The sequence below is a fragment of the Mixophyes fleayi genome, chromosome 10, assembly GCF_038048845.1.
Source record: "Mixophyes fleayi isolate aMixFle1 chromosome 10, aMixFle1.hap1, whole genome shotgun sequence".
In the NCBI taxonomy this organism is placed as follows: domain Eukaryota; kingdom Metazoa; phylum Chordata; class Amphibia; order Anura; family Limnodynastidae; genus Mixophyes; species Mixophyes fleayi.
In genome coordinates, this window is record NC_134411.1 from 35,549,971 (window position 1) to 35,577,507 (window position 27,537).

Sequence of the window (27,537 nt, forward strand, 5' to 3'; positions counted from 1 at the left end):
TCGGTCTGTATGTGTGTGTGTATGTGTGTGTGTTAGGGGATTTAGATTGTAAGCTCCAATGGGGCAGGTACTGATGTGAGTGACTTCTTTGTACAGCGCTGCGGAATTAGTGGCGCTATATAAATAAAGAAATGATTATGATGACAACTGGAGCCAGGGAAAAGCTTTGGTGAAATAGTACAACAAAATATCACATTCATGGCCTGATTCATAAGGAACATAAATGCAGATATGTGCCGTATTTTGCATAAAACCGCTCTCCGCACGCCCAGAAACGTACCATAGGACAGAGAACGCAGCAACGTCCAAATCATCTTCTGGCGCAAAGGATTCTTACTACAGACAACAATTTTATGGGCAGAACAGGGAGGGCATCGGGCATATGCCCGTAGTCAGTGTACAGTAAGGACGTGCCAAGCTCCAGTGCACACAGCAGCGTCTGATTCAAGCTTTGGGCATCTCTCAGGTACGTGATTTTCTGCCGTATCACTTGCACCAGCTACAGGTCAGGTGTAAGTGCTGATTACTAATGATGACGGCTGTGTATACAGCTAGAACATGTGTTTGTAATCAGGAGCAACTGTAAAAATATATTTTATGTACTGTAGACATTATTAATATCGTAAGAAATGTATTTTATGGGTGGAAAAATTAAAAAAATACTTTTGTCATTAATAGCTTTATATTTCACATAGGTACTGGACATATCCTGCAGTGTCTGTTAGAGCAGCGCGGACCTAGACCCGTATTCATCAACAGACGTGTCTTCACATCCGACCCTTGTTGAATATGGACGTGTGTATACCTGATTTATATATATATTTGTTTGTTAAAAACACACACAATATGTTTCTTTTGCATTCCCTCTACGTGCATCCTAGAAAATAAGTGAAAATAAATTTTTTGACATGATTTGCAACTATTGTGACTCATTTGACCGTGCCATGGGATGAAGCTCAAGTTTAGGAACAAATTCTGGATGGCGCAGTATTAGTGACAGTCGGTGCTAGGACTTAAACGAGCAGATAAGTATAGCAGGAGATTGTAAGTGTTTTGTTGGAGCTGAAGAAGTTCTGTCGGCACATGTTATTTCTGGGGTGAGTGTGTTTATAAATAGCCTTATCAGTGTATTTAAAAGAAAATTAAACTCATGAAGTGACCCTGGCTATCATTACTCCAAGTCACAGCGGCGGGGGCATAGTTTGTAAACAGCTTTTTCATTTGTATACTAATTTGTTTGGGATGAGATGTCAGCAAAAAAAAAAAAGGAGAAACGCTAAACTAGAAGTAAAATACTAAAACTATAAGACATTATCTAATATATGGTTTCTGCCAGTAATTTCAAATATAATAATCTAAAAAAGCAACATAAATTTGACCTGCAGGATAACAAGTCCTATAAAGCAAGATTAGATGCCAACTGCCCTTTAAAGAAGGTAGCGAAAGGTTTATCCATACAACCAGTGCTGTTCCTTCCATAAGGAGACATAAGAACCTTGCCTCAGGCGTCACCATGCAAGGGGCGGCAAAGACAAGTTGGTAACCTCGCCTCCTGGGCAACAACCTGATCCCTGCCTCTCCCCTTGCACTTCAGTGGGTACAGGAGTAAGCACAGAGCATCACCCAATCACCTGCTCTTCCTCCTGCAATCACTGTATTAGTAACTGGGTAGCGGACAGTGTGAGTACAGTAGAAGTATCCTTACTCTTCTACCTCTACAGAACTCATTGTACCAGTTATCGAGCTCCTGATTATTATATAACGCAGTATCCAGAGACTGAACACGGAGAGAGTGCCTGGGGGGAGGGCGGCTGGCCTTAAAAGCATCACCATGGGTGGCTTAAGGAGGTGACTTCCCCTACATAGATGCCCATAGAACCCAACAAGGCCCAACAGTAGACTGTTGGGTACCATTACATCTTGGCTTCTGTTGGGGTTTGGCAGATGACGCATTGCCTGGGGTTGCTTTGGGGATCGGCTCAGGCACCGAACACAGTAAATCTCTCTACTGATACAGAGAATCGGCCGGAGAGCTGACACACGGACGTACTCGATTCCCTTTCCTGGACTAATTTATTCATTTGTTGCCTCGGAGGGTGATGAAAGTATCACATGAGGATGCTGGACGGTGAAACGAGCGTTAGCATTTTATCAAGCATTACACTAATAGTGAATGTGATGATACAATGCAATATAAACTGTAGGGAACAGATAAAGGTTTTGTGGGAAACTGTCCCAATACTTGAAGACGCCAAGCATAGTAGTCAACGGCACAAAGAGTAAAATAGCTGGAAATACATTTAGTAACATTGGCTACATATAAGAGCATTGTGCAATCTTGTGCTAGGAAGATGAGGGCAGCACTGAAATGGATTTATATAAAGTTGAGTTTGTTTTATACTACATTACCAAGCACTTAGTTTCCCCAGTACAAGCAATGGAGGAGGTGGGGGCTGGATAGAGGGACAGTAGCATATGGGGTGCACCGATATTAGTTGTATTGGCTGACGATGCCAAGAGCAGCCTCCACTCTACTTGTTACACTTTCATTGTCATTCGACCTATTCACCAGGGAAATAATAATACAATGTTCAAGGACAGAGATGCAGCAATATTGTTACAGAGTTTTGGTCAAGAACGTGTTCTCTGTACTCATGAACACAGATAATGAATGGCGGCTGGGTACCCAGACAGCAACCAGGGTAGTGCCAAGTGGTCTCGGGTAGTGCCAAGCGGTCTCGCTGCCGAATGCGGCAACTGAAATGGCGTTTCTTCATCCCTCCATCCAAACCACTAACGATATTCCTATATATATATATATATATATATATATATATATATATATATATATATACTTCCGGCTTTAATTTGAGAAAATGTGTTGAAAATGAATTACTGTCATTGTGCTGGTCCTCAGAGCTCACTGCCTGAGACAACTGTCTTTAGTGCTCCATTATAGGCAGCACTAGGGCCTGGCTGGGCTGGGGTGCAGTGGGCATCCTCCCCCTGGACCGGTCCCATAGTGAGGAAGGCAAGTCAGATGCTGGGTTGTATAGGGAGAGGAATCAGTAGCAGAAAGAAAGAAGTAATAATACCACTGTATAGGTCATTGGTACGGCCTCATCTAGAATACTGTGTTCAGTTCTGGAGGCCGTATCTCCAGAAGGATATAAATACATTACAGAATGTACAAAGAAGGGCAACTAAAATGGTGCATGGCCTACAGCACAAAACCTACCTGGAAAGACTAAAAGATCTTAATATATATAGTTTGGAGCAGAGAAGGGAAAGGGGGGACATGATAGAAACTGTCATATATATCCAGGGTTATAACAAGGTGCAGGAGGGAAACATTCTACAAAGGAAGAGAAGTATTAGAACACGAGGACATGTACTGACACTGGGGGGAAGAGAAGTATTAGAACACGATGACATGTACTGACACTGGGGGGAAGAGAAGTATTATAACACGAGGACATGTACTGACACTGGGGGGGAAGAGAAGTATTAGAACACAAGGACATGTACTGACACTGGGGGGAAGAGAAGTATTAGAGCACGAGGACATGTACTGACACTGGGGGGGAAGAGAAGTATTAGAACACGAGGACATGTACTGACACTGGGGGGGAGAGAAGTATTAGAACACGAGGACATGTACTGACACTGGGGGGAAAAGAAGTATTAGAACACGAGGACATGTACTGACACTAGGGGGAAGAGAAGTATTAGAACACGAGGACATGTACTGACACTGGGGGGAAGAGAAGTATTAGAACACGAGGACATGTACTGACACTGGGGGGAAGAGAAGTATTAGAACACGAGGACATGTACTGACACTGGGGGGAAGAGAAGTATTAGAACACGAGGACATGTACTGACACTGGGGGGAAAAGAAGTATTAGAACACGAGGACATGTACTGACACTGGGGGGAAGAGAAGTATTAGAACACGAGGACATGCACCGATACTGGGTGGAAGAGAAGTATTAGAACACGAGGACATGTACTGACACTGGGGGGAAGAGAAGTACTAGAACACGAGGACATGTACTGACACTGGAGGGGAAGAGAAGTATTAGAACACGAGGACATGTACTGACACTGGGGGGAAGAGAAGTATTAGAACACGAGGACATGTACTAACACTGGGGGGAAGAGAAGTATTAGAACACGAGGACATGTACTGACACTGGGGGGAAGAGAAGTATTAGAACACGAGGACATGCACTGACACACTGGAGGGAAGAGAAGTATTAGAACACGAGGACATGTACTGACACTGGGGGAAAGAGAAGTATTAGAACACGAGGACATGCACCGATACTGGGGGGAAGAGAAGTATTAGAACACGAGGACATGCACCGATACTGGGGGGAAGAGAAGTATTAGAACACGAGGACATGTATTGACACTGGGGGGAAGAGAAGTACTAGAACACGAGGACATGTACTGACACTGGGGGGGAAGAGAAGTATTAGAACACGAGGACATGTACTGACACTGGGGGGAAGAGAAGTATTAGAACACGAGGACATGTACTGACACTGGGGGGAAGAGAAGTATTAGAACACGAGGACATGCACTGACACACTGGAGGGAAGAGAAGTATTAGAACACGAGGACATGTACTGACACTGGGGGAAAGAGAAGTATTAGAACACGAGGACATGCACTGACACTGGGGGGAAGAGAAGTATTAGAACACGAGGACATGTACTGACACTGGGGGGAAGAGAAGTATTAGAACACAAGGACATGTACTGACACTGGGGGGAAGAGAAGTACTAGAACACGAGGACATGTACTGACACTAGGGGGAAGAGAAGTATTAGAACACGAGGACATGTACTGACACTGGAGGGAAGAGAAGTATTAAAACATGAAGACATGTACTGACACTGGGGGGAAGAGAAGTATTAGAACACGAGGACATGTACTGACACTGGGGGGAAGAGAAGTATTAGAACACGAGGACATGTACTGACACTGGGGGGAAGAGAAGTATTAGAATACGAGGACATGTACTGACACTGGGGGGAAGAGAAGTATTAGAACACGAGGACATGTACTGACACTGGGGGGAAGAGAAGTATTAGAACACGAGGACATGTACTGACACTGGGGGGAAGAGAAGTATTAGAACACGAGGACATGTACTAACACTGGGGGGAAGAGAAGTATTAGAACACGAGGACATGTACTGACACTGGGGGGAGGAGAAGTATTAGAACACGAGGACATGTACTGACACTGGGGGGAAGAGAAGTATTAGAACACGAGGACATGCATTGACACTGGAGGGAAGAGAAGTATTAGAACACGAGGACATGCACCGATACTGGGGGGAAGAGAAGTATTAGAACACGAGGACATGCACCGATACTGGGGGGAAGAGAAGTATTAGAACACGAGGACATGCACCGATACTGGGGGGAAGAGAAGTATTAGAACAGGAGGACATGCACCGATACTGGGGGGAAGAGAAGTATTAGAACACGAGGACATGTACTGACACTGGGGGGAAGAGAAGTATTAGAACACGAGGACATGTACTGACACTGGGGGGAAGAGAAGTATTAGAACACGAGGACATGCACCGATACTGGGGGGAAGAGAAGTATTAGAACACGAGGACATGCACTGACACTGGAGGGAAGAGAAGTATTAGAACACGAGGACATGCACCGATACTGGGGGGAAGAGAAGTATTAGAACACGAGGACATGCACCGATACTGGGGGAAGAGAAGTATTAGAACACGAGGACATGCACCGATACTGGGGGGAAGAGAAGTATTAGAACAGGAGGACATGCACCGATACTGGGGGGAAGAGAAGTATTAGAACACGAGGACATGTACTGACACTGGGGGGAAGAGAAGTATTAGAACACGAGGACATGTACTGACACTGGGGGGAAGAGAAGTATTAGAACACGAGGACATGCACCGATACTGGGGGGAAGTAGGGTCAGAAGAAATGTGAGGAACAACTGCTGCACAGAAAGGGTAGTGGATGAGTGGAATATCCTCCCATCAGAGGTGGTAGAGGATAATACAGTAGAGCAATTTAAACATGCTTGGGATAGACATAAGGATATCCTTATAAAGAGCTAAGGATCAAATAGGGTTTAAGGTACCATAGGTTAATAAAAAAAATGAGCAGACTAGATGGGTCAAGCGGTTCAGGTAGACCAGTGACCTATGGCTGGGTCATTGGACTACCTGCATTTTTTTTTCTTTTAAAATATTCCTAAAAGGCTGCTGAGCCCAGTCTGGCACCCTGAGCTAAACTTTTCCAACCAGCCCCTGGGTATCACCTTTGAAAACAACTAAACAGAATCAACACAAATAAGGCCACCGCTATAAATATTATAATAAAAATATGTTGTAAGATAAAACAAATATAATAATAATGACAATAATAATAATGTAACTTATTTAGAATAATATTATGATAGGCTGTGCACACAATACACATACTGCAGTTGCAGATGTCACTCAGGACTGCGGTGCAGGAGGGGTTAAGTGCAGGCTCTGCAGCTGGAGAGCAGGCAGCAAGCCCCGCCCCTCACTGACACCTGGCTCCGCCCAGTCCTGACGTCACGGCATTCTGAAAGAGGATACAATAACAATCAGCCGTGCTCACATTGATACATTTCAACCTTTGGATCTGGAGGGATCCCGGGCAAGGGATCGACTAGGAGGGGATCCAGCACTGCAGACATGGTGTCACCCGTCACAGTGGTGAGTAGGGGGGCAGGATGGTGGCAGAGGGTACCCATCACGTGGGCAGATCACAGGATGCCATGTTAGAATATAGACCTATATACTGTATATTGTGTGTGCTGTGTAACTGTGCACCTCTCTTTGTGTTGCTGCTTCCTCTGTATATATAATAATGATTAATTCCCCCCCACCCTCCTCCTCTCCGGTTCATCTAATGCACAGTAATATTTACACAGTATTGTTACATTGTAAATCCAGAGTGTTTACTTTGGGTGCAATAATCCCAGTGTTGTGCATTGTGTGTGTGTGTGTGTGTGTGTCACAGGATGAAAATACAGGACACGTGACTCAGGTTCTCCTACTGGGGGGGCCTGATAACCCCCCTCTACACAGGAATCACTGCATGTAGCACAGCTACCGACCTGCCACTGCAGTGATCCCGATCTTTAACCCAATGTCAGGCTGAGAATGCATCGCCCTCCCCCCAAGCACAGAGCAGAAGAATTGCTATACTGTATTTATTCCAATAAGGGTTATTTGTGTATATATATATATATATATATATATATATATATATATATATATATATATATATATATATATATTACTCAGGGACTAAATCGGGCTGCACTGAGCAATTGCTATGTACTGTATTTATTATATATATATATATATATATTACTCAGGGACTAATTTGGGCTGCACTGTTCTGGCACCCAGACACCATTATCAGCTTCCTTGTGTGACATATTGCATAAGATGCTTGTGCAATGCTTTTCTGAGTACTGATATATTAATAGGAGGATATTATTGCTAGTATCTTGTACTGTATCTCATTTATATTGTCAGTGACAGTAACAAAGTCCCTATCCATTCAATTACACTCATGAGCTTCTGCTATTTTGTTAACTCCTGGATGGAATTTAGGCCACAATGTGAATAAAGATACTGTAGTCCACATTGCTGTCCAGTGTTGCTTACAGCAGGGACTGTTAATCAGGTAACGCTGCAGTGTCTTATTAGAATGGATTACAGTAAGTGAAATATCTGAAGAGGGACGCACAGCATCCATCCAGCTTAATATAATCATTGTAACCAATGGAAAAAAACGTTTTTAGACTATGTATATTTAATGCCTATTATGCCATGCAAGTAGTATATTGGACTGAGAGTCACTATTATTATTATTATTATTATTATTATTATTATTATATTATTCTACATTAGTTTTTGCACCATGTGGCCAAACTAGAGTGTTTCCAGAACTGAATTTGACAAATAGATTTAAGAAGAACTCTATTCAATCTATTACTGTGGTCATGAATTGCAGTGCTCATTGCAGTATTTCCATGATGCTGATTGAACGGTTGGCTCGGCCATAGTAGTCCATTTGTCGGTCCTGACACAATACACTGTGCTGTATTGTTTTACACTAGAAGCACAGGCTCAGTTCCCCGAAAACGGAATATACCCGAACTTAGCAGATACGAGTACCGTGCCGAGTCAGCTCGGTACTGCTGCGCTTTTTCGAGGCAAAACGTCATCAATACATCGTCGGATCTCGCAAGTTTTGAATTCCTTTTTAAGATCCAACATAATGGGGGGGGGAAGCGGAGCTAGGGCGGACCCCCATATTTCTTTTCTGCCACTGCTGTGTGCCAATGTGCCCTAGATGTGCTAGGAACTGCAGCGTGTTTGTGTCATTGCTCTGTCGCTTACCATCCAGCCAGGTCGCTGCAGCATTTGTCCGAAAGTGTATGAAAATAATATTGTGACCTGTGAGGTGGTCAAAACTGACTGCAATTGACTTGAAATTAGTGTTATTGAGGTTAATAATAACGTAGGAGCAAAAAAAGTGCAAAATTATGTGATTTTAGCATATTTTAGTTTTTTTTTTCTAAAAAATCCAAAACCAAAACACACGAGGGCGTTTTTGCCAAAACCAAAACCACAACACGATGCTAATCCAGATCCAAAACCAGTTCACGGGGGTCAGTGAGCATCTCTACTTTAAACATCCCCAGGGAGTCGTGCATTAGAGAATGGTCCATTACGTTCCCGGCCGTTGGAACTGCGGTGGGGTGCAGTTAATAGCCTTGATAATAGTTTTAAATGCAATTTTTCATTAATTAGACATATTTACAGTACGCATGCATTGTTTATCTACAATTCTCACCTGCGTTTTGATTTATGGGATCCCGTTAAACTCTGTGATCCTTGTAAAGAAATTTAGTTTTGTGTTCTTCAGCAAAATGTGGCTGCAAAACATCACCGATGATGAGTTCTTGATGTTGTTGGGTTTATTAGTTAGTAGTGGAAGTAAGCGGTAGCTCCATGTTGTCCCTATTTCGGGAAATAGTCCCAGATTTTAAATATGAGTTCCTGTTTTTTGATTTTTTAACAACTGTTATGTGCAATAACACATCCTATGCTGTATATATGGTATGATACTCATTATGTATTGTTTATTCTCTGAGTTTTATAAGTTAACTGAATTTATCAAGTTCCCCCCCATTAGGCCCCCCCTATGTAGAAGTTTGGTGGGGTTTCTTCCCCTGGGACGCTGTCCTATCCGTCTATACAGGGGCCCCCTAAAAATTACTGTACCGGAACCTGAAGTTCCTCTTGGCCGACAAGAGTAAGATTGAATATCTGTCACCAGGTCGTATGTACTGACCCAGGTATCTGAGTAAGGAGCTGACATCCAAACAGATGATGCTCTCAGTACCATAAATCTGGGCTAGTAACAATTGTAGGGTAGGTGTCCACCATCCGGGCTCCGCTTTGAGCGGAGTTCTTCTTTAATTGCAAAGAGCCAAAAATACTCAGTGAGCAAATCGTTCTGAGGATTGTATTGCACCAAGCTCCTGTCTACACTGTACCGCGTGTAACGTGTTACATGTACCTTTCTGGCAGCAGTGTCCCTGGACGTTATTTGCGAGTGTTAATAACTATGTGAGTGCCCCCAAAGAGATGGTAATTTATGTATAAACTCATGTGAGTAACATCTGTATAAACAGGGACTTCTGATGTCATCACTTGTAACTGTTGATTTGTTAAATGTATCAGACCTTCTAAAAAAAGGAAAAGTGTAGGTGTTGCCCATAGCAACCATTCAGATTCTACCTGTCATTCTCAAGAATGTATTCATAGAATCTGACTGGTTGCTATGGGCAACACCTCTATTCTTCTTTTTTAGAAGGGTTCATATATATTCCCCCTGGAGTCATAACTAGTGTTAATTGGGAAAGCTATGCTTATTATAAGGAATATGTACCCCTTACTGTATATTATTATGTGATATATATATATATATATATATATATATATATATATATATATACTCTGATTTTTGTAAAGCAGCCCTGTGCTTTTATATGGTCACATAGCTCCTCTGTGACTTCCAATATGCACATAAGGAGCACATGATCCCATATATTATATACCGTATTATATATACAGTTCATTAAGTACTAAGCATTTTATCCTACTGTATAAACTGGAGCTATACACTAACACCTAATTTCTTGTTTACAGAGACCCTCTTTTCATCATCATCATTTATTTATATAGCGCCACCTATTCCGCAGCGCTGTACAGAGAACTCACTCACATCAGTCCCTGTCCCATTGGAGCTTACAGTCTAAATTCCCTAACATACACACACACACACTAGGGCCAATTTTGTTAGCAGCCAATTAACCTACTAGTATGTTTTTGGAGTGTGGGAGGAAACCAGAGCACCCGGAGGAAACCCACGCAAACACTGGGAGAACATACAAACTCCACACAGATAAGGCCATGGTCGGGAATCAAACACATGACCCCAGTGCTGTGAGGCAGACGTGCTAACCACTGAGCCAACGTGCTTTTAAATTTGTTCTAGATTATAGATTCATCAAAAGCCAATGTTAGCTTTGTAGAAAGACTACTCTTGGTGCTTATTTTATAATACCTCTGTTTCTGCAGATAAATTCTTACTGGACATTTGTTCTTGTACTTTTGCCCTTACAGCCTGATACTGGACCTGACTCTAGTTTACAGATAAGTTGCATAGATAAATCAAGATACATAAAGGATGAAAATTTACTTATTTCAGTTCTAGTATATAGCCAAATTTGGTACCACCTATGGGTGACCAGATTGTTTAGGTCCCTAGTTTGGCGTTTGGGCCAAACCACTCGACCTGCTTGTGGGTGGGGAGTTGGTTGTCCACTTTTTAAACGTCTCGTTAATCAAACATGCCACGACATGTATCAAATACCCAGGCCCGGCGCTCCCATTAGGCAAGGTTAGGCACTTGCCTTGGGCGTCGGGCTCTGGAGGGCGCCACTGATTAAAAATTTCTTTAAAACTGTGCGGTGACCGCTGACCATACCTTTCACGGCCACCGTACAGCTTCACATACATCCACAGGGAGGGGGGGAGGAACTATTGCTCATCACCACCGTCGAATCTCTGCTCCGTCTCCTCCCCTCCACTCACTGACTGACTGTCGGGCCGTGACATCATCATCACGGCCCGACAGTGTCAGTGAGTGGAGGGGAGCAGACGGAGCCGAGAGGAAGCCGATTTTGAAAATGGGGCGGGGGGGGCGCCGATTTTGAAAATGTGCCTAGGGTGCCAAGGACCCTAGCACCGGCCCTGAAAATACCCCTGTTACCTGAAGCTGATAACCCGCTTAGAGGACTCAGTCCACCTACAGCGCTTTAATATTGCTCTATTAAAGCGCTATGAATGGCTTCTACAATTTGAATGCATCTCTGATTGTGCTCAATCCGGCTCTCAAATTCATAATTTAGGTGGGATTTCCTAGTCCCCCATTTGCTATATGTGGGGGTATATTTGATTATGGAGGGGTGGACAATAGGTGGACAACTCCTTTAACTAGAACTGGCCAATGAGCACGATCGACCGATGACCGCTACACGTTAAGATTGGGGTAATCTGCTGCAATTTCTGTCATTCTCGATCAAACTCAAATCTGTTTTTTTCTCCTTTTGACCAGGATCACTGGTTGCTTTGGGTCCATCCAGACAAAGAATTCGGTCAGGGGAATTCAGGAGAAGTGACCCCATTTCCCAGCAATATCTCTGGGTATGGAGGCAGCTTTGATAAAGTGTCTGGGAGATGTATGGGACTGGGATTAGTTTGTTGTTCCACAGGTCAGTGCTATGGTTCTGTGTATGTGGTCATCTTCCCGCAGAACTAACAGATCCTAGTCCTGCCCAAAATGACCTAAAGAGAGGGGTGGAAGCTGGATCTTGTCTAGTTTGGCCAAATATGTCCCTGGTCCTATCCTCTGATGCTCTCGCCAAGCGGGAGGATTTGGCCGCCTGTGGCCAGTTTAATTCACACCTGTGTCTGGTAGTGCTGAGACTTGTAGTACAACAACAGCTGAACGATCATCGTTTGACCACTTATTATCAGACAATGTCCGTGAGTCATTCAGAAAAAAACTTATAGATGCATTCATGGATTTGCTCAACGGGGAGGGGAATTGACGACCATTCTCCCTGTTTAAAACGGACCAAGCGATTAGCGTAGAGAGGCGACGGACCTTTACGACCCCGGGGAGTGAATGTTGCCTGAAATGTACCTATGTGTTCATTTTTTAATTAACGCTTTCATCTCAGCCCAAGAAGAACAAAAAAATAATATTAAAAAATGTTGAATTATCCTTTAAATAAGAAAATACTCCTGTGAGATTTGTTTCATCTGCTGCCACTACTTCCATTTTAAACATATTGTCACAATGGGCTCCATTAGATCAGACAGTGAATGACTACAGAGCGGTAACAGCCTTGCTCCTGACACCGATCCGGCGGTGTCCTGTGGGCATGTCACTTTCCTCTTTCACCTCTCTCCCTGAAGCATTCCCCTGCTGCACTCAATGCTTTCTCCACTGAGCCGGGGACAAAGGAGAAATAAAAAAAAGAAGGAAGGAGAGAGAAACCTCTGACAAACAACAACTGTATCATGTGCCGTGGCTCGGTCGCTGACAGTATGTCGAAGGCTTCTCTTGCAGCCAAACCAAGCGTGCAAAAAGATTACAGAGAGTAACTGCAAAAGACGAGGAGGAAAAATAAATAATAAAAAAAGAAAAAAGGTTTTAATATTTAAATGATGCTGTTGTGTGCTGCGGCTTTTGATCTAGTTTCCAGCCTGGTGGATGTTAGAGACAGTCGGCTTACACCCCTCCTCCTCCTCTTCTTATCTCCCCCTTGTAACTGGCACCGAGGACAGGTCGTAAGCTGAGGAGCTGCCTGGATAACGGTGCCAATATTCATTTACCCGGATCTAGCCTGCCCTGTGCACTGCATTACAGCAAATTAATGTTTGTGCACCACGTGTGTCGAGTCATTAATTTTTCTTGTTGATTAGAGTGCTTTTACATGTAGAAAAAAATATTGTTACGTGAAAGGAGCTCTGTGGATAACACTCTGGGCCTGAGTCTTTAAGGAGAGTAAAGCATAAAAAAAGGAGTAACTTTGCACCTGGGCAAAACCATGTTGCATTGGAGGGGGAGGTAAAATTTAAAATGTGGGGACAGATTTATAGTTGGGGTAGGGCATGTCCTAGATCAACTTTAAGTTTCAGTGTACAAATAAAGCTACCAAGTATTTGTGTGCTACATGAAAAAAAGACAGCATTTAATTTATGTGAAAAATAATAAACTAATTTACACCCCTTGCATTGTAACATGGTTTGTCCAGGAGCAAAATTACTCCTTTTTTTGCTTTGCTCTCCTTAATGACTCAGAGCCTCTAACTTTATACTGACATGAATTCCTAGATCGAGCCCTGTGCTTGCTGATAGGTCATGGGTACATCTTTGTATGTGGACTAATTAGATAGAAATATACCTAAAAAGGAGTTAGACTGAAAAGCCTTTAAAGTTGACCCTTTGCCTATACCCGGTGGAGGCAGACTTTTTTTTTGACTGAAGCAATATTCACAATAATGCAGCCGAACAGTTTAGTTGTGTTGCCCCATTGTATGGATGTATATGAGTGACACCCTGGTATGATGGGTGACTGAGGGAACCAGCTCTGAGGTGTAGCTTGAGAGTCGTGGCGGAACTGGGATATTTAAATATCGACATCATGGTGGCTCAGTGGTTAGCACTTCTGCCTCACAGTACTGGGGTCATGAGTTCAATTCCCGACCATGGCCTTATCTGTGAGGAGTTTGTATGTTCTCCCACACTCAGGGACGGGCCGGACCAGGGGGCAGGGGGGCATCGCCCCCCCCCCCCCCCCCCCGGGCCGCTCAGACTCACCACTGATAGGGCCGGACGCCCCCGGATGCAGTTACTGTTGATTTTCAATGACGCGGCCGCATCCCGTGTCATGTGATGCGGCCGCCAGTGCGTCCCCCGGGCTGGTATCTGCCAGCCCGCGCTTGCCCACACTCCAAAAACATACTGGTAGGTTAATTGGCTGCTAACAAATTGACCCTAGTCTGTGTGTCTGTCTGTGTATGTTAGGGAATTTAGACTGTAAGCTCCAATGGGGCAGGGACTGATGTGAATGAGTTCTCTGTACAGCGCTGCGGAATCAGTAGCGCTATATAAATAAATGGTGATGATGATGATGATGATGACTCTGGTTCCCTGGGGAAAAAACTGCTCCGACCTCTGGTGAGAGTTTGAGAGGTACAACCTGACTTGTCAGGGAGTGAAGTGTTAGAGCAGTTTAAAACTTTCTAACCGGTTTGAAATTTGACCAAATTTCACCAGTTCGGCAACCCTTAACAAATCCAACTTTTTTTTTTGCTTTTTTAAAAAAAAAAACTTTTAATCAAAATAAAATTATTATTTTTAATTAATATAACCATGTTTCAGCATGTTCTCTAAATCAAAGTATTTGACATTCAATCATAAATAAATCAAGGTGCAGTTTGTGCACAAGTTTATAAAACATTTCATGGTTTTAAAACAGTAGACGTAATTTATAATTGTGGTTTGGAAAGAAGTCACTTTGATAGGTCGCCCAATTAGTCTCATTTCCGAAAGTGCAAATGATCAGTGCCACGGTCGGTGCAAATTCTCTGTTGTGACAACAGTCTTACTCTTAGATAATACATCCAGTTTTACGGGTAAACGCATGGATTTGTGCGCCAAGATGACGCCATCTGCGCTGGTAAAAATGTTTTCAACGCTTCGATTGTGGCAGTTGGCATGAAGGGTGTTGATTTGTGAGCATGGACTTGGCGCATGACTCTGCCCACTGTTGCACCAACGTGCAAAAATTAGATTTATTCAACACACGAATGCGACACATGAAACAAAGAAACGTTCTAAGGCTGTTAGGTTTGGCTGTTTCGCAGATCCATTTACAGTGTTTGCGAATAACTAAACCTTATAGCGCTTTATACGGACTGTTAAAGATAAGTTCAATTAAACATCAACATAAGTAGTTTACGTCTTAAACAATCTCGTCATAGACAAGTTACAACCTGACAATTCTTTATTAATCATATTTTCTTTTCTGCTGACCCAGAAGAGTAAAATATATTAAGGTATTTACAATTCCTCATTAAGGGGTAAATTCCTTGAAGAATGGCGATTGGAATTCTCCCGGGATTAACATTCCACCTGCTGTATATTCTGTTTCTTGTTTTCTGAGAGAAATGTAAAAGTGTGGCTATTATGTAATCTACGGTGCTCTAGCTGCTGTGGGACTACAGGTCTCAGCATTCCCAGCTTAAATAACCTGTAGATCTTCTGTTTTGGGGCTTTACATGCCAGCATTGCCAGGCTCAGTTAACCCATTCCAGCTGTTAATGAACTACAAGTTCCAGCATGCCTTGTTAGCGTAATTTACAGAGACTTATGTATAGAGTATATGTAATCCAGAATAATACTACATCAGACCTGCCTACATTTGGGTAGGTGGCAGCGGGAGAAGGGGCAGGGTCACACAGGATGGGGCCTGGCCAAATCACGATGGGGGTTCATAGCCACACCCCTGGCGCCTGTGTAGCGATTTCGAAGCACTAGGATGTCTTATTGTCTGCTCAATTCCAAACCCTTTCATTGGCAAGGACACAGCACCAATTCACCGCAGGTCTAAACTCGGGACTGTCCCACCTAAACCCGGACAGTTGGGAGATATACCTTATGGTGTAAGTGGGGTGAATGGCCTTAACATAAGGAGTTAATGTTTCCTTTTTTTAACCTGGATGTTGGCAATCCCAATTAATGTTTCTACCACTTCTGTAAGTACTAGTCATGGCCTGGTCTGACCCCTTCCGTCTTACTGAAGATAAAACTTACAGAGTGGTCGAGGAAGAGAGAGGCACAGTGATTGGCTACGGGTTAATCTAGCCCTTTAAATTAGATAATCTGATTACAGGTCGGTTTAACACTGTGAATTAAGGCCGCCCTGAGCTGTTCTTGCTCCCCAGGCAAAGGGCCCATATTAGATCAATAGCTTGCGCGATACTTGACAGAGATCTTTGTTGGCGAATACATGCACCATTCTTGTTTAGTGCTAACAGGCAAAAACCAGGTAGCAGAACAACATATTAAAATGAGCTTCAGTGGGTGACGAGAGCACATTTTGTGGGGGCTTTCCTAGGTTTTTTTTATTTATAAAGTATTTTACTGCAAGGAAATATATTAGTTTCTCTTAATTTATCAAAGGGTTAACGTTGGCGAAAACACAGATTTCAATGCAAAAATACGTGGGGTTCTTAGCAATTTGGTTAACATTGGGGACCTCAGCTATCGGTGGTGCATACAGACAGACCGTGCGCATGCATGGACTTATTGCCACACATGTGCATTATACACAATGCGGCTCACGCCATCAAGACTGGAGCTTTAGACGCAGCGATAAGTGGAGGAAATTCTTTGCTGTGACATGGGGTTTTTGCTAACACTGCGCCGGGGAGAAGGTGTTTGTTATAATAGCGGCGGAAGTATATATATATATATATATATATATATATATATATATATATATATATATATATATATATATATATACTTAAGCCATGAAAAAAAAAATTTTTTCACTGCAGACAGGATCCGATTGATAAATAGACCCCTGAATTACAGACAAAAAGCACTAAGCCTTAAAATCGCAAATATATGTATAGAGCCGAATAACAGAATTCAGATCTCAGACAGGTGGCAGATTTAAGTGACTCGTGTAGGATGTTCCAAAAATGGGGAGCTCAGTAAGAGAAGGCAGAGCTTTGAAACTATTATCTGGCTTCCGGAGGTAGTTCTCAGGTGATAAGTGTTGTTAGCTGCATGGGGGTAATAAGAAGTCTGATCATCTAATTGGGTAACTTGTTCAGGAAATATTTGAAGGACAAACAGGGCAAAAGTAACTCTATGTCTAGACTCCATGACAGCCAAGCTAGATCGGATAGCTTATCACACAGCTGCCTAGATAAGATAGCATATCACACTGGTGTGTTTTGTAGATACATAGGAAAATGAAACGTCAGAATTGTAATTGTATCATGCTTCATAAGGGTAATTTCAGGGGCTGTACCATAAACTGTATCCCGTTGTCTATAATTGCTATTAGTATCAGTTATGCTCTTTCTGGACATGGAAGTTTGTTTCTATAAAGCGGGACCGATTTGTAATAAGGTTTGGATGTCCAAGTGTCTACATGAAAACCAAGTTGGTGTCCAGCCATGTACCCAAGTATTTATATTTGGATACTGATGTCCGATAAGTGTCTGAGTTTGTTCTAATCAGTAATTAGCTGTGATACACTTTCCTATTTTAGCCTCAGAGTCCTTTTGCCTCCTATAAAGGACTTGAATTTTATTGTGTCTTGGAGATTAGATGACGGACAATACTTTCACCTTACAGATGTATTTTATGCAGGAAAGCACATTATTAAGCTCACAACCACAAGGTAATAAAAAATTCCAGTGTAATGAAGACAGTCCTGATATTCCCTCATTCCCACAATGGATTTATAACATAAATTAAACTAAAATCGAGCCGTGTTGTAGGAGAAAGATGTAAATGTTTGAATTAACGGTGGGTGGGTCTTGAAGTGGTTGTAGGGTGGACTTTAAAGTTACCTTTTAGCCTTTTCCATCATGCGCATTTCCATCTTGTCTCCTGCAAATGAGCGTTTTTAATTGGCCACTTTCCCCGCCAGAACATAGTCATGGGTAATGTATGTGCTAATCGGATAAATCGGTGTATTTGCCCTGTATGTTTGGCAAACGCAGAATGGCCAAAATACATAAAGTTTGTAATTCATACAGCTTTTGATAAAACCTTAGTCAGTATTGTTTAATTACATATCCATCTTTTATTTCTCCTGAATTAAATGTAATAGACCTTTAAGGTCTATTTTGCCAAGACAACTCCCTACCTAACTTTCACCACTAGTTAGATACACTTTCTATCAGAGTGTAACTAAAGGTACATTCTGGAAGTATAACATTTTACTTGCCAACTTTGGCAAGCTTGCTTCCAGGAGATGTGGGGGGACAGGTGGACGCGTGGGGGTGGGTCTCGGCAAATTGCGTTGTTTGGCCCTGCCCCCAAAACACACATCATCAGTTTGATGACGCGTGATTTGCGTCATAAGCCCTGCCCAAGCCATTTAATTAATTGTGTCCAGGATCCGGGAGGTTTCCCTGCTCTCACCTGAGTCCGGGAGGACTCCTAGAATTTGGAAGTCTCCCGGTCATTCTGGGAGAGTAGGCAGCTATGTTTAACATACAGACCTGTCTGCTTCCACCGTGCATCACCTGCCGAAGTTACAAGTCCGACAAATAGCTCTCCTAGTTTCTAATCAATGCACAATGTCAGGGCAGCCAGGTGCCCGATGTGTGCTGGGGTACCCCCTGAGCATCGCTGTTAGCTCTCGTCGTTTTATGTTTTGCAGAATAGATCACCCTGGTGATCCATATTGTGCAGTATCGCAGACACAGACGGACATGTTTTCCTCTATACTACAATTCCCTTATGTGAGCTGCTATGATTATTATTATACTTGTATGCAATTTATTCAGCACTAACAGGCACCGGTCATTAAGTTGTATGGCCGTTGGTCTGAGAGGACCAGTTCTCGTCCAAGTTTGGTCACAAGATGTGTAGCCGAGTCAGACATTAGTCTCTTGCCCCAGGGCTCAAGCTGAACCTCAGAATCATCCTGCAGGCCAGACGTCCAGATCATTCTGTGTGTTGCCAGCATAATGACCTAAAGTTCTCACTGTTTACTGTCCATGAAGATGTTTAGCGTCTGATTAAGGTCACTACGCAGATAGCAGCATAATAAAGAGGGGGATTATAAGCACAAGACGCAAAAAAGATTATCACAACTACGTATGTTACTGCGACAAAATAAATTGGAAGTTTTAGCTTTAATTTTATTTGACATTTTTTTAAAGATTGTATCTTACTCATGTTCCTGAACCTTAGACATTCTAAAGCCATCAGCCGTCCGGATGTGATTTTTCTGTGCCAGGATGGATTATTGGTATAAGGTCGGGGATAATGTCTGTGCGTTGTGCCCTCTTAATACTTGTACTAATGATACAATCGGCATTAATGCTGGTTAGTGGGAATGAGATGTGAGTCATCTTTTTACATTAGCGACAGTGACACAGATCTGGAAACAGCTTAAGTTTCCTGTATAGAAGCTCTCTCAGTACCAGAGGGTCATATATGTTCGTGGGTAGCCCTTATAGGTTAGCTGGTGCAGGGCGAGATTTAGAACTCATCCCTTTAATCGCTGACACATATAAACTACAGACTAGAAAACTAATTATAACCCAGATGGACGGTTCCTTGCGTAGTATCAGAAGCTACATCAGTTTGATTGAATTTGGATTAGAGATAACTAAAGTTAACCGTGGTGCTCAGAAGATCAGGCGTCTTAAACGGTGCTGTGAAATCACTGGTACAATTGGGCGATTGGCCGTATATCCGAAGTCTGTATTACCCAAAAGCAAACTCCATGCTCTATAAAATCTGGTCGCGGTTGTCCAGGTTATTAAGACGTATGCCGTTATAACCAGCGGGATTGACCAGAGATCCAACAACATGACTTGAGCACCGTATGGACGGATCTCATCATGTATGGCCAACCAAATAAGTGGCGGAATTGGACTGTGATCTTGTTCTGAACAGCGGGATCGGCCTGTGTGCAGCCAGATTTAGAGGTCTGTTCTGGAAAACTCCTACGTGTCGTTCAATAGATCTTAATACTGATCTGAAGGTCTGAGGTTCTTCCCCATTGTCACATAATCAGAAGTCCCGTTCCAGGATCATTGTTACTTCTGCATCTTATGTAGCTTGGAGATATTGACGCTGCTAATGGCAGTTTATATCTGTTTATGGCGGGACCTCTTAAACAGAGCGCCCTCTAATCAGCATTAGATGTAAAAGCAGCATTAGATTAGAAGCGGATATCTTATTGTAATGTTGGGTGGGGATGATTGGTCCGATGCTGAGTCAAAGTAAATGCATTATATGCAATAATGTGGTTATGTTTTATGAATGGTATTGCTTATTTTACCCATGATAGTGATTATGTCCGGCCAGTAAAGACCCGGGTAAAAAAAATAGCTTCTTCTAGGTACAAAAAATAAGGTTAAGTGTAACATAAAATACAATTTGTGCCACCTTGGAATCTCCTGAGCATGTATAATGTGCGCTCTTTATTGTGATCACGTCCAACCGGGGAGGAATTCGGCGTTTTACGAGCGCTGGTCCGACCCCACACTTTAAATGAACCAGTGGCAGGTTTGCGCATCGCCAGCTACCCCAACGCGGAACAAAGCTGTCAGCGGGCGTGGCAGAGCCCTTAAAGCAGGACTATCCAGCATAAGACAGGAGATTTGGCAGGAATGCCATAATAATGCCACACTGGTACTTAGGGTTCAAACTGAAAACAGTTGGAGACCACTGCTAGACCCGTGCATTATTAGAGAGTGTGACGCTGAATGATCCTCTATAACAGAGCATTAAATAAGTCTGATTTGGGGAAGCTGGCTGTGGGCCGTCCAACCACTGCCGGCGCCCAGGGTACCTGCAGATGGCAGCCACATTTAAAAGTACAAAGAGTGGGATTCAGCTTGAGAGCCCCGGATTAGCCACAACTGTAATATATGGTCAGACGGGAGTCTGTCACGCTATAACGTATATTTTAGCCACAGTAAGGGCAGAATAGATGGTACATGCAGCAGTCGTCTCTGGGTATGTATGTGTGTGTCTGTGTGTCACACTCTGTATCTTAATTGCTGAAAGAAAATGAAATCACACAGTCAAGTTATTTTTGTTCACTTACATGATAAATATGTAATTGTCAGTTCCTACCCCAGCATGTTAACTAAATGTTTTGATAGAAAATTTTACCAGGACTTTTGAGTTTTTGACCAGGAATTTCCAGGAATTGCAGGAAAGAAATACTGGGCCTGAGTCATTAAGGAGAGCAAAGCAAGAAAAAGGAGTAACTTTGCACCTGGGCAAAACCACGTTGCATTGGAGGGGGAGGTCAATTTAAAACGTGGGGACATATTTATAGTTGGGGTAGGGAATGTCCCAGATCAAATTGAAATTAGAATGTAAAAATAAAGCTATCAAGTATTTGTGTGCTGCATGACAAAAAAGTTAGTATTTTTATTTTATTTGCAAAATAATAAACTAATTTACACCCCTTGCACTGTTACAATGGTTTTGTCCAGGATCAAATGTACTCCTTTTTTTGCCTTATTCTCCTTAATGACTCAGTCCCACAGAGTTTTGAAGTGGTTTATTCGTTCTAAAAGATTTGTCACCTGCAGTACTAGGGTCATTAGTTGCCTCTCGCTCATGAAAGCGCAAAATCAGAGCAGAAAATCGCCCGGTAAATAGAACGAAGTCACCTGGATGGAGACAAACACGAGTCGTGCTAATATTGCACATCCAACCAATGTTTCTCCTGCTTTCTGTTAGGAAAGGCAAATTACTCTAAACATTGCAGTGCAGGAAATATCATTTTCTGGACGGTTTCCCAGAGGCCACAATAACAATAATAGCAGCCTAGACTCCGCCCACTTCTAGCTACGCCCACGATCGTTAATAGTACAGACATTGTGTGTGTCTGGCAAGTTTTGGTTAACCGCTTATGGGGGGGGGGGGATACTTGGCACTGAATAAAGTGAAATCAAGTAAAACAAAATGTAAATAAAGAAAGTTAGGAGACGTAAATGATTATTAAAGTAACGTTGTGTTTACTTAGTGCAGAATTAAACAAACGTGGATTAGGTTGAGATTTACCTCCCAATTTTCATAGCGGCCAACTATCCCCATTTTCTGGGCACAGATCCATGTTTGAAAGCTTTGCCCCTGTAATACTGACCATCTGCATAGTATTATTCCTCTCGTTTTGTTTACTGAGTGTAATTCTTACTATTTGATTTATTCACCCGTTTCCTCTGGATGCCTCTAGTCAAGGACCTTGTGTTCTAATAATAGGTTTGACCATGGGAGGAATAGTTTGAGATAATTGATTATTTTCTGTCCAAAGGAAGTAGGTGACTGGATTGGCCAATCCCTGACCTCCTGCAGAGTTGACAAAATTCTCTGTAGTGTAATAATATAGGGTTATTTAAAATAAGATGTGTACATTGTGGGCCTAAGTCATTAAAGAGAGTAAAGCATAAAAAAAGGAGTAACTTTGTATCTGGGCAAAACCATGTTGCATTGGAGGGGAGGTAAATGTAAAATGTGGGGACAGATTTATAGTTGGGGTAGAGCATGTCCTAGATCAACTTTAAATTTCAGTGTACAAATAAAGCTATTACGTATTTGTGTGCTAGATGAAAAAAACATATACTTACCAACTCTCCCGGAATGTCCGGGAGACTCCCGAAATTCGGGTAGATCTCCCAGACTCCTGGGAGAGCAGGCAAATATCCCGCAAATGGCCTCTTGCTGTCAAAATGACGTGAATCGCGTCATTTTGGCCCCGCCCCTGCGACAAAAATGGAATTTTGACGCAGGGGTGGGGCCAAAATGAGGCGATTAACCGTGCACCGCCCCTCCCGCCCTCCATCCAGGCCCCCTGCCTGGGATCTCCCGAAAAGAGCTTTAAAAGGGTTGGTGAGTATGAAAAAACAGCCAGTATTTCACTGATGTGCAAAATAATAAACTTAATTTGGACCCCTTGCATTGATTAGCATAGTTTGTCCCAGAGAACATTTACTCCATTTTTTGCCTTACCTTCCTTAATGACTCTGTGTCTCTACAAGAGCCTTGCACAGCAGTCTGTCTCATTTGTTTATATATGTGTCAGTGCTCACTCAATGAGTCTGGCTATTTAAGCTGTAGAAAACACTCGGCTAATTACAGATGTCTCTTATTTTCAGCACCTTGGAAAGGGACAAGCCATTAAAACAGAGAAAAGCAACAGAGATTTCAACTTCAGCTTCGCAATGTAGAGGCGTTCAGTTAGACAGTAAAAGAGAAAATTAGAGACTGTTGTGAAAACTTTTATGGACACAGAACTGATAATACTCTTAGTTTGAACACAGGGGCAAACGCAGGATTTGTAGAGGGGGGTTACCACACCTCGCCGCCAGTGGGTGTGACCAGCATGCATGGGGGTGTGGCTATAATATTAGACAGTGATTGGCTGCTCTCCAACTCTTCCTGTCCCTATAATATACATGGGCAATGCTGCGTACACTACTGTTAGGTGCACACAGCTCTCTCTTTTCAAGCAGGGCTGTGTGAAGCGGGGGCAGGGTCCAGTCACCTCAATTATACAGTGCCCCAGGCTTGGAGGGGGGTTTCCAGGCACTAGGAAACCCCCCTTGGTTTGCCTATGGAACGTAAGCATAAGTTATGTAACTTTTTGATGATAGCGGTCTTTTAAGATACTGTAATTGTAATGCCACAAGAAGTCACTAAGGGGTGCTTCAAGAAAACCTCTGACCATCTTCCTCTTTCTCCGCCATTGGGCCTGATCTGTTTTCAGATGTGAAGGGAAAGATGTAGGACTCTAAAGTTCAGTGTTAGGGCTCTAGATCCGGCCAACACGAGACGATCCTGCCATCTGACCTGAGTGTTGGTTGACAAACCCATCAGCTGTTGAGAGGGGGTAAGGGAGGGTGTTCAGGAGCAGTTATATTTCCCCGGCTACATGTGTGATATAGAGGACAAGGTCTGTTCATTTTATAAGGTCTTGTACATTACAGCACATTTTATTTATTACTTTCTTAATTCTTACCCAATTTCAATGAAAATATTTTGTTTTTACACGATCAGAAAAGCTGGTGATCTCCGTGAAAGCTTCTGGGGCTGATGTGCTCACAAATTTTTTTTTTTTTTAAGTAACCGTAATGTATATTTATATTTTAATTAGATCTTTTTGGCTAAACATTTATATGGGAGCGATTTCTTAAAACCAATGTTTAAGTTAGAGAAAAAAGTGTCTGGGACCGAAAAGGAAGCGGAATGTTAAGTATTAAAATCCCAGGAGCTGAGAATATAACACAATAAATAAAGGGTCATTAAACTCGGAGAACATCTAAAAATAGAGGGGTCAGACGGATGGGAACAGTTATTTGCACATTGGAAAATCTGTGGAGGTCAGTAACCAAGGCTGGGCGTGGAGACTTGGGCAAAGTCGAGGCGCCTAAATTTCCACCAGGGCGCATAGTTTTGGAAGAGAACATACTCCGCAACCAGTGTCAGAGGGCCCAGAGTAGAGGGGCCCCTCCTCCAAGACCTCCCACACATCCAAGGTCCAGGATTCTGGTGTTCTACCGTAAAAACCAAACTACACCAGCAATTTTTAATTGCTGAAATGGGGTTCACTTGCTTGCGATGGCACGTTTTTCAGTAGATTATTTTTTACGTTAATTGGGCTATAGTTGAGAGCTAGGGGCGTCCATAAGCGCTAAAATTTCCGGTCAAGACTCTGGTTACCAATGTGCTATATTCCCAGTAAAAATTTATAATGGAGATGGAATGTTGGGTAAAGGGGCAAGACTAATTCATAGCGTAGCGTTCACAATGAGAGGTCCCAGATTAGTAAAACTTTGAATACAAATTATACACAAATTCCATGACTGTTATAGTCGTATTTAAGAACAACACGGGCAGCACGGTGGCTCAGTGGTTAGCATTTCTGCCTCACGGCACTGGGGTCATGAATTAAATTCCCGACCATGGCCTTATCTGTGTGGAGTTTGTATGTTCTCCCTGTGTTTGCGTGGGTTTCCTCCGGGTGCTCCGGTTTCCTCCCACACTCCAAAAACATACTGGTAGGTTAATCGGCTGCTATCAAAATTCACCCTAATCTGTCTGTCTGTGTTATGGACTTTAGAGTGTAAGCTCCAATGGGGCAGGGACTGATGTGAGTGAGTTCTCTGTACAGCGCTGCGAAACTAGTGGCGCTATATAAATAAATAGATGATGATGATGAAGAACAGTCCAGACCCAAGTTAGTCCTATTTCATTTCTTACATCCTGTTATGGAAGTATCAAAACTTTCATTTTATTTATGACGATTCCAAGAAACTTTTCAAACAAAGAGCTACAATTGTTTTAAGCCTTTTCTAAGTATGCAATGGATTATTAATTTATTACTTTTTCTATCTTGGATTAATGTTATTGATTTCAGTCATTATAGCACAATGTTCCCTTTGAACATGTCTCTTGTAGAAAGTAATTACATCAATTCACTTCGCTATTGATTCCAGTGCGAGCGAAATGCATTATGACATTTGTAATCAATTATTAATCATGTCCCAGAAATTAATCCTAAGTATAGAGGCATCCCTCCTGCCAGATCCAGCCGCTCGTTGGGGGTGAAACGCCGTGTCTGTCTGCTTTTTGCCTTTGAACATTATTGACGGAGTTTGTGTGCAGTCTGGGTAGTCTCTATGTTTTGAAACTTTTCAGTTGAAAGTTTTCTATTTATCTAAAGTTTATTTTTATTCATTCCAGTTTTCTTTTTACGTTTGCAATACTTTATCCCCCCTGGGGGTAAATGTATCACGCTGCGAGTTTCCGGCGGGTTTAAAAAGTGGAGATGTTGCCTATAGCAACCAATCAGATTCTAGTTATCATTTATATAGTACATTCTACAAACTGATAGCTAGAATCTGATTGGTTGCTATGGGCAACATCTCCACCTTTTAAACCCGCCGGAAACTCGCAGCTTGATACATTTACCTCCTGGAAGCCTTAGGTTGATGTTGGGATGCCCATCGGATATTTGAAGGGCAGGAGTAACTTCAATGATTTAATAAAGTTTGGTCTAGAGATGTTCACTGACCCCTGTGTTCTGGTTTTGGTTTTGGATCTGGATTAACTTCGTGTTTTGGTTTTGGTTTTGGCAAAACTGTCCTTGCATGTTTTGGTTTTGGATCCCGATTTCCCCCCCCCCCCCCCTAAAATCCCAATTTTTTTGTTGTTGCTAAAATCACTTATTTTTGCTTTTTTCCTCTTACACTATTATTAACCTCAATAACACTAATATCAAGTCATTTTCAGTCAATTTTGACCACCTCATAGGTCACAATATTATTTTCATACACTTTCAAGCAAAGACTGCAGATTTAGAAGACCAAGCCTGCCAGCCCTAGTATTTGTATTTCAGCAATGACAATTAGCAATGGAGCAATGGAGCTCTCCTGAATGTCACTGTAGACTTTGAAGAACACTGCTACCCCTCCTCTTTCTTTTCTACCTATGACGTTGCCCAACTGCACTAGAGACTGCCAAGAACTGTGCTACCCCTTCTGTGTCCCTCTGTGAAATGGCGCTGGATCGCCGTAGAGGGCAGTACTTGTAGAATACAAAAATCGTGAGATCCGACGACGTAACAATGACATTTTGCATTGTTTTCAATTCCGAGGGAGCGCGAAAGTACCGTGTGTGTGTTCGGTTCTCGGGGGAACTGAGCCTGAGCATCTCTAGTTTGGTCTCAATTTCTAAATATGCATGTGACCCAGAATTGATACTCCTCTTTGATTATAGTGGTGCTTGTTCTATAAAAGTACTTTGAAAGTAGAGGATAGTTTAAAGGGGAACTTAAAGCAGTTGCATAATTTAAAAGGACAGTGTTTTTAAGCAGTAACTCTAGACTGAAATTAACTTTTACAGATAAGTCTTATAGATAAGATGGTCTCTGCTCCTCCCAAACCATAATGCAGAATCCTCGTGATTCTCACATTATGCAGCAAGTGGTTTAGATGCTAGATTCTGCCTTTGTTTTTAAACATATTTTATAAGTTATGAAACTAACTTTGTCTTATTGTTATGAATGTTGTTGTTTAGCCGTCTAGAATGAGAGGATGATCTGTTTTCTGCGCATTTGTAATATTGTTTTTCTTCCAACAATATGTAGTTAATTATGGATTTAGCTTGGATCCGTCAACCAAATTAAACCGTGATGCACAAAATGGAAGTTGCTCAGTGAATTTATAATGAGCAGCGAGGGCTCGAGCGGGAGCCGCTATCTGGAGAAGAAATTCGCACAAAACGCTCAGCACATTGCTGTCAGCCTGTAACAAAGACTAAATATATTCCCTTCTATTTGTACAGAAAATGCATTAGTCTTAGTAACACCATTGCAAATATATAATAAGCCCCCCCCCCCGACACTTCACGGTGCTGCTGCAGATAGGGAGGTCCTAACTCTAAACCATGAGAGTCCGTATGTCGGGTCATATATTCATGTGTTTCAATAAACAACAGCTTAAAGCCCCTAAAGTAAGAATAAGGACATTTCATTTGAACTAAAATTTTCAAATCAAAGGTCTAAAACCTGGGACTGTCTCCAGAAGTTAGAGAAAGTCTTGATCCGCCCAACCACG

At 42.4% G+C, this 27,537-nt stretch overlaps 1 protein-coding gene across 1 annotated transcript in view; it reads left to right on the forward strand.

Moving 5' to 3' along the window:
* Nucleotides 1-6,603: 6,603 nt before the first annotated feature.
* TMEM86A (transmembrane protein 86A) overlaps nt 6,604-27,537 on the forward strand; it is a 32,869-nt gene continuing 11,935 nt past the window's right edge. The window contains exon 1 of the mRNA XM_075188403.1: nt 6,604-6,751. Within this exon, the coding sequence (XP_075044504.1) occupies nt 6,731-6,751 (21 nt within the window). The 5' untranslated portion in view covers nt 6,604-6,730. The remainder of the gene's footprint in view (nt 6,752-27,537) is intronic.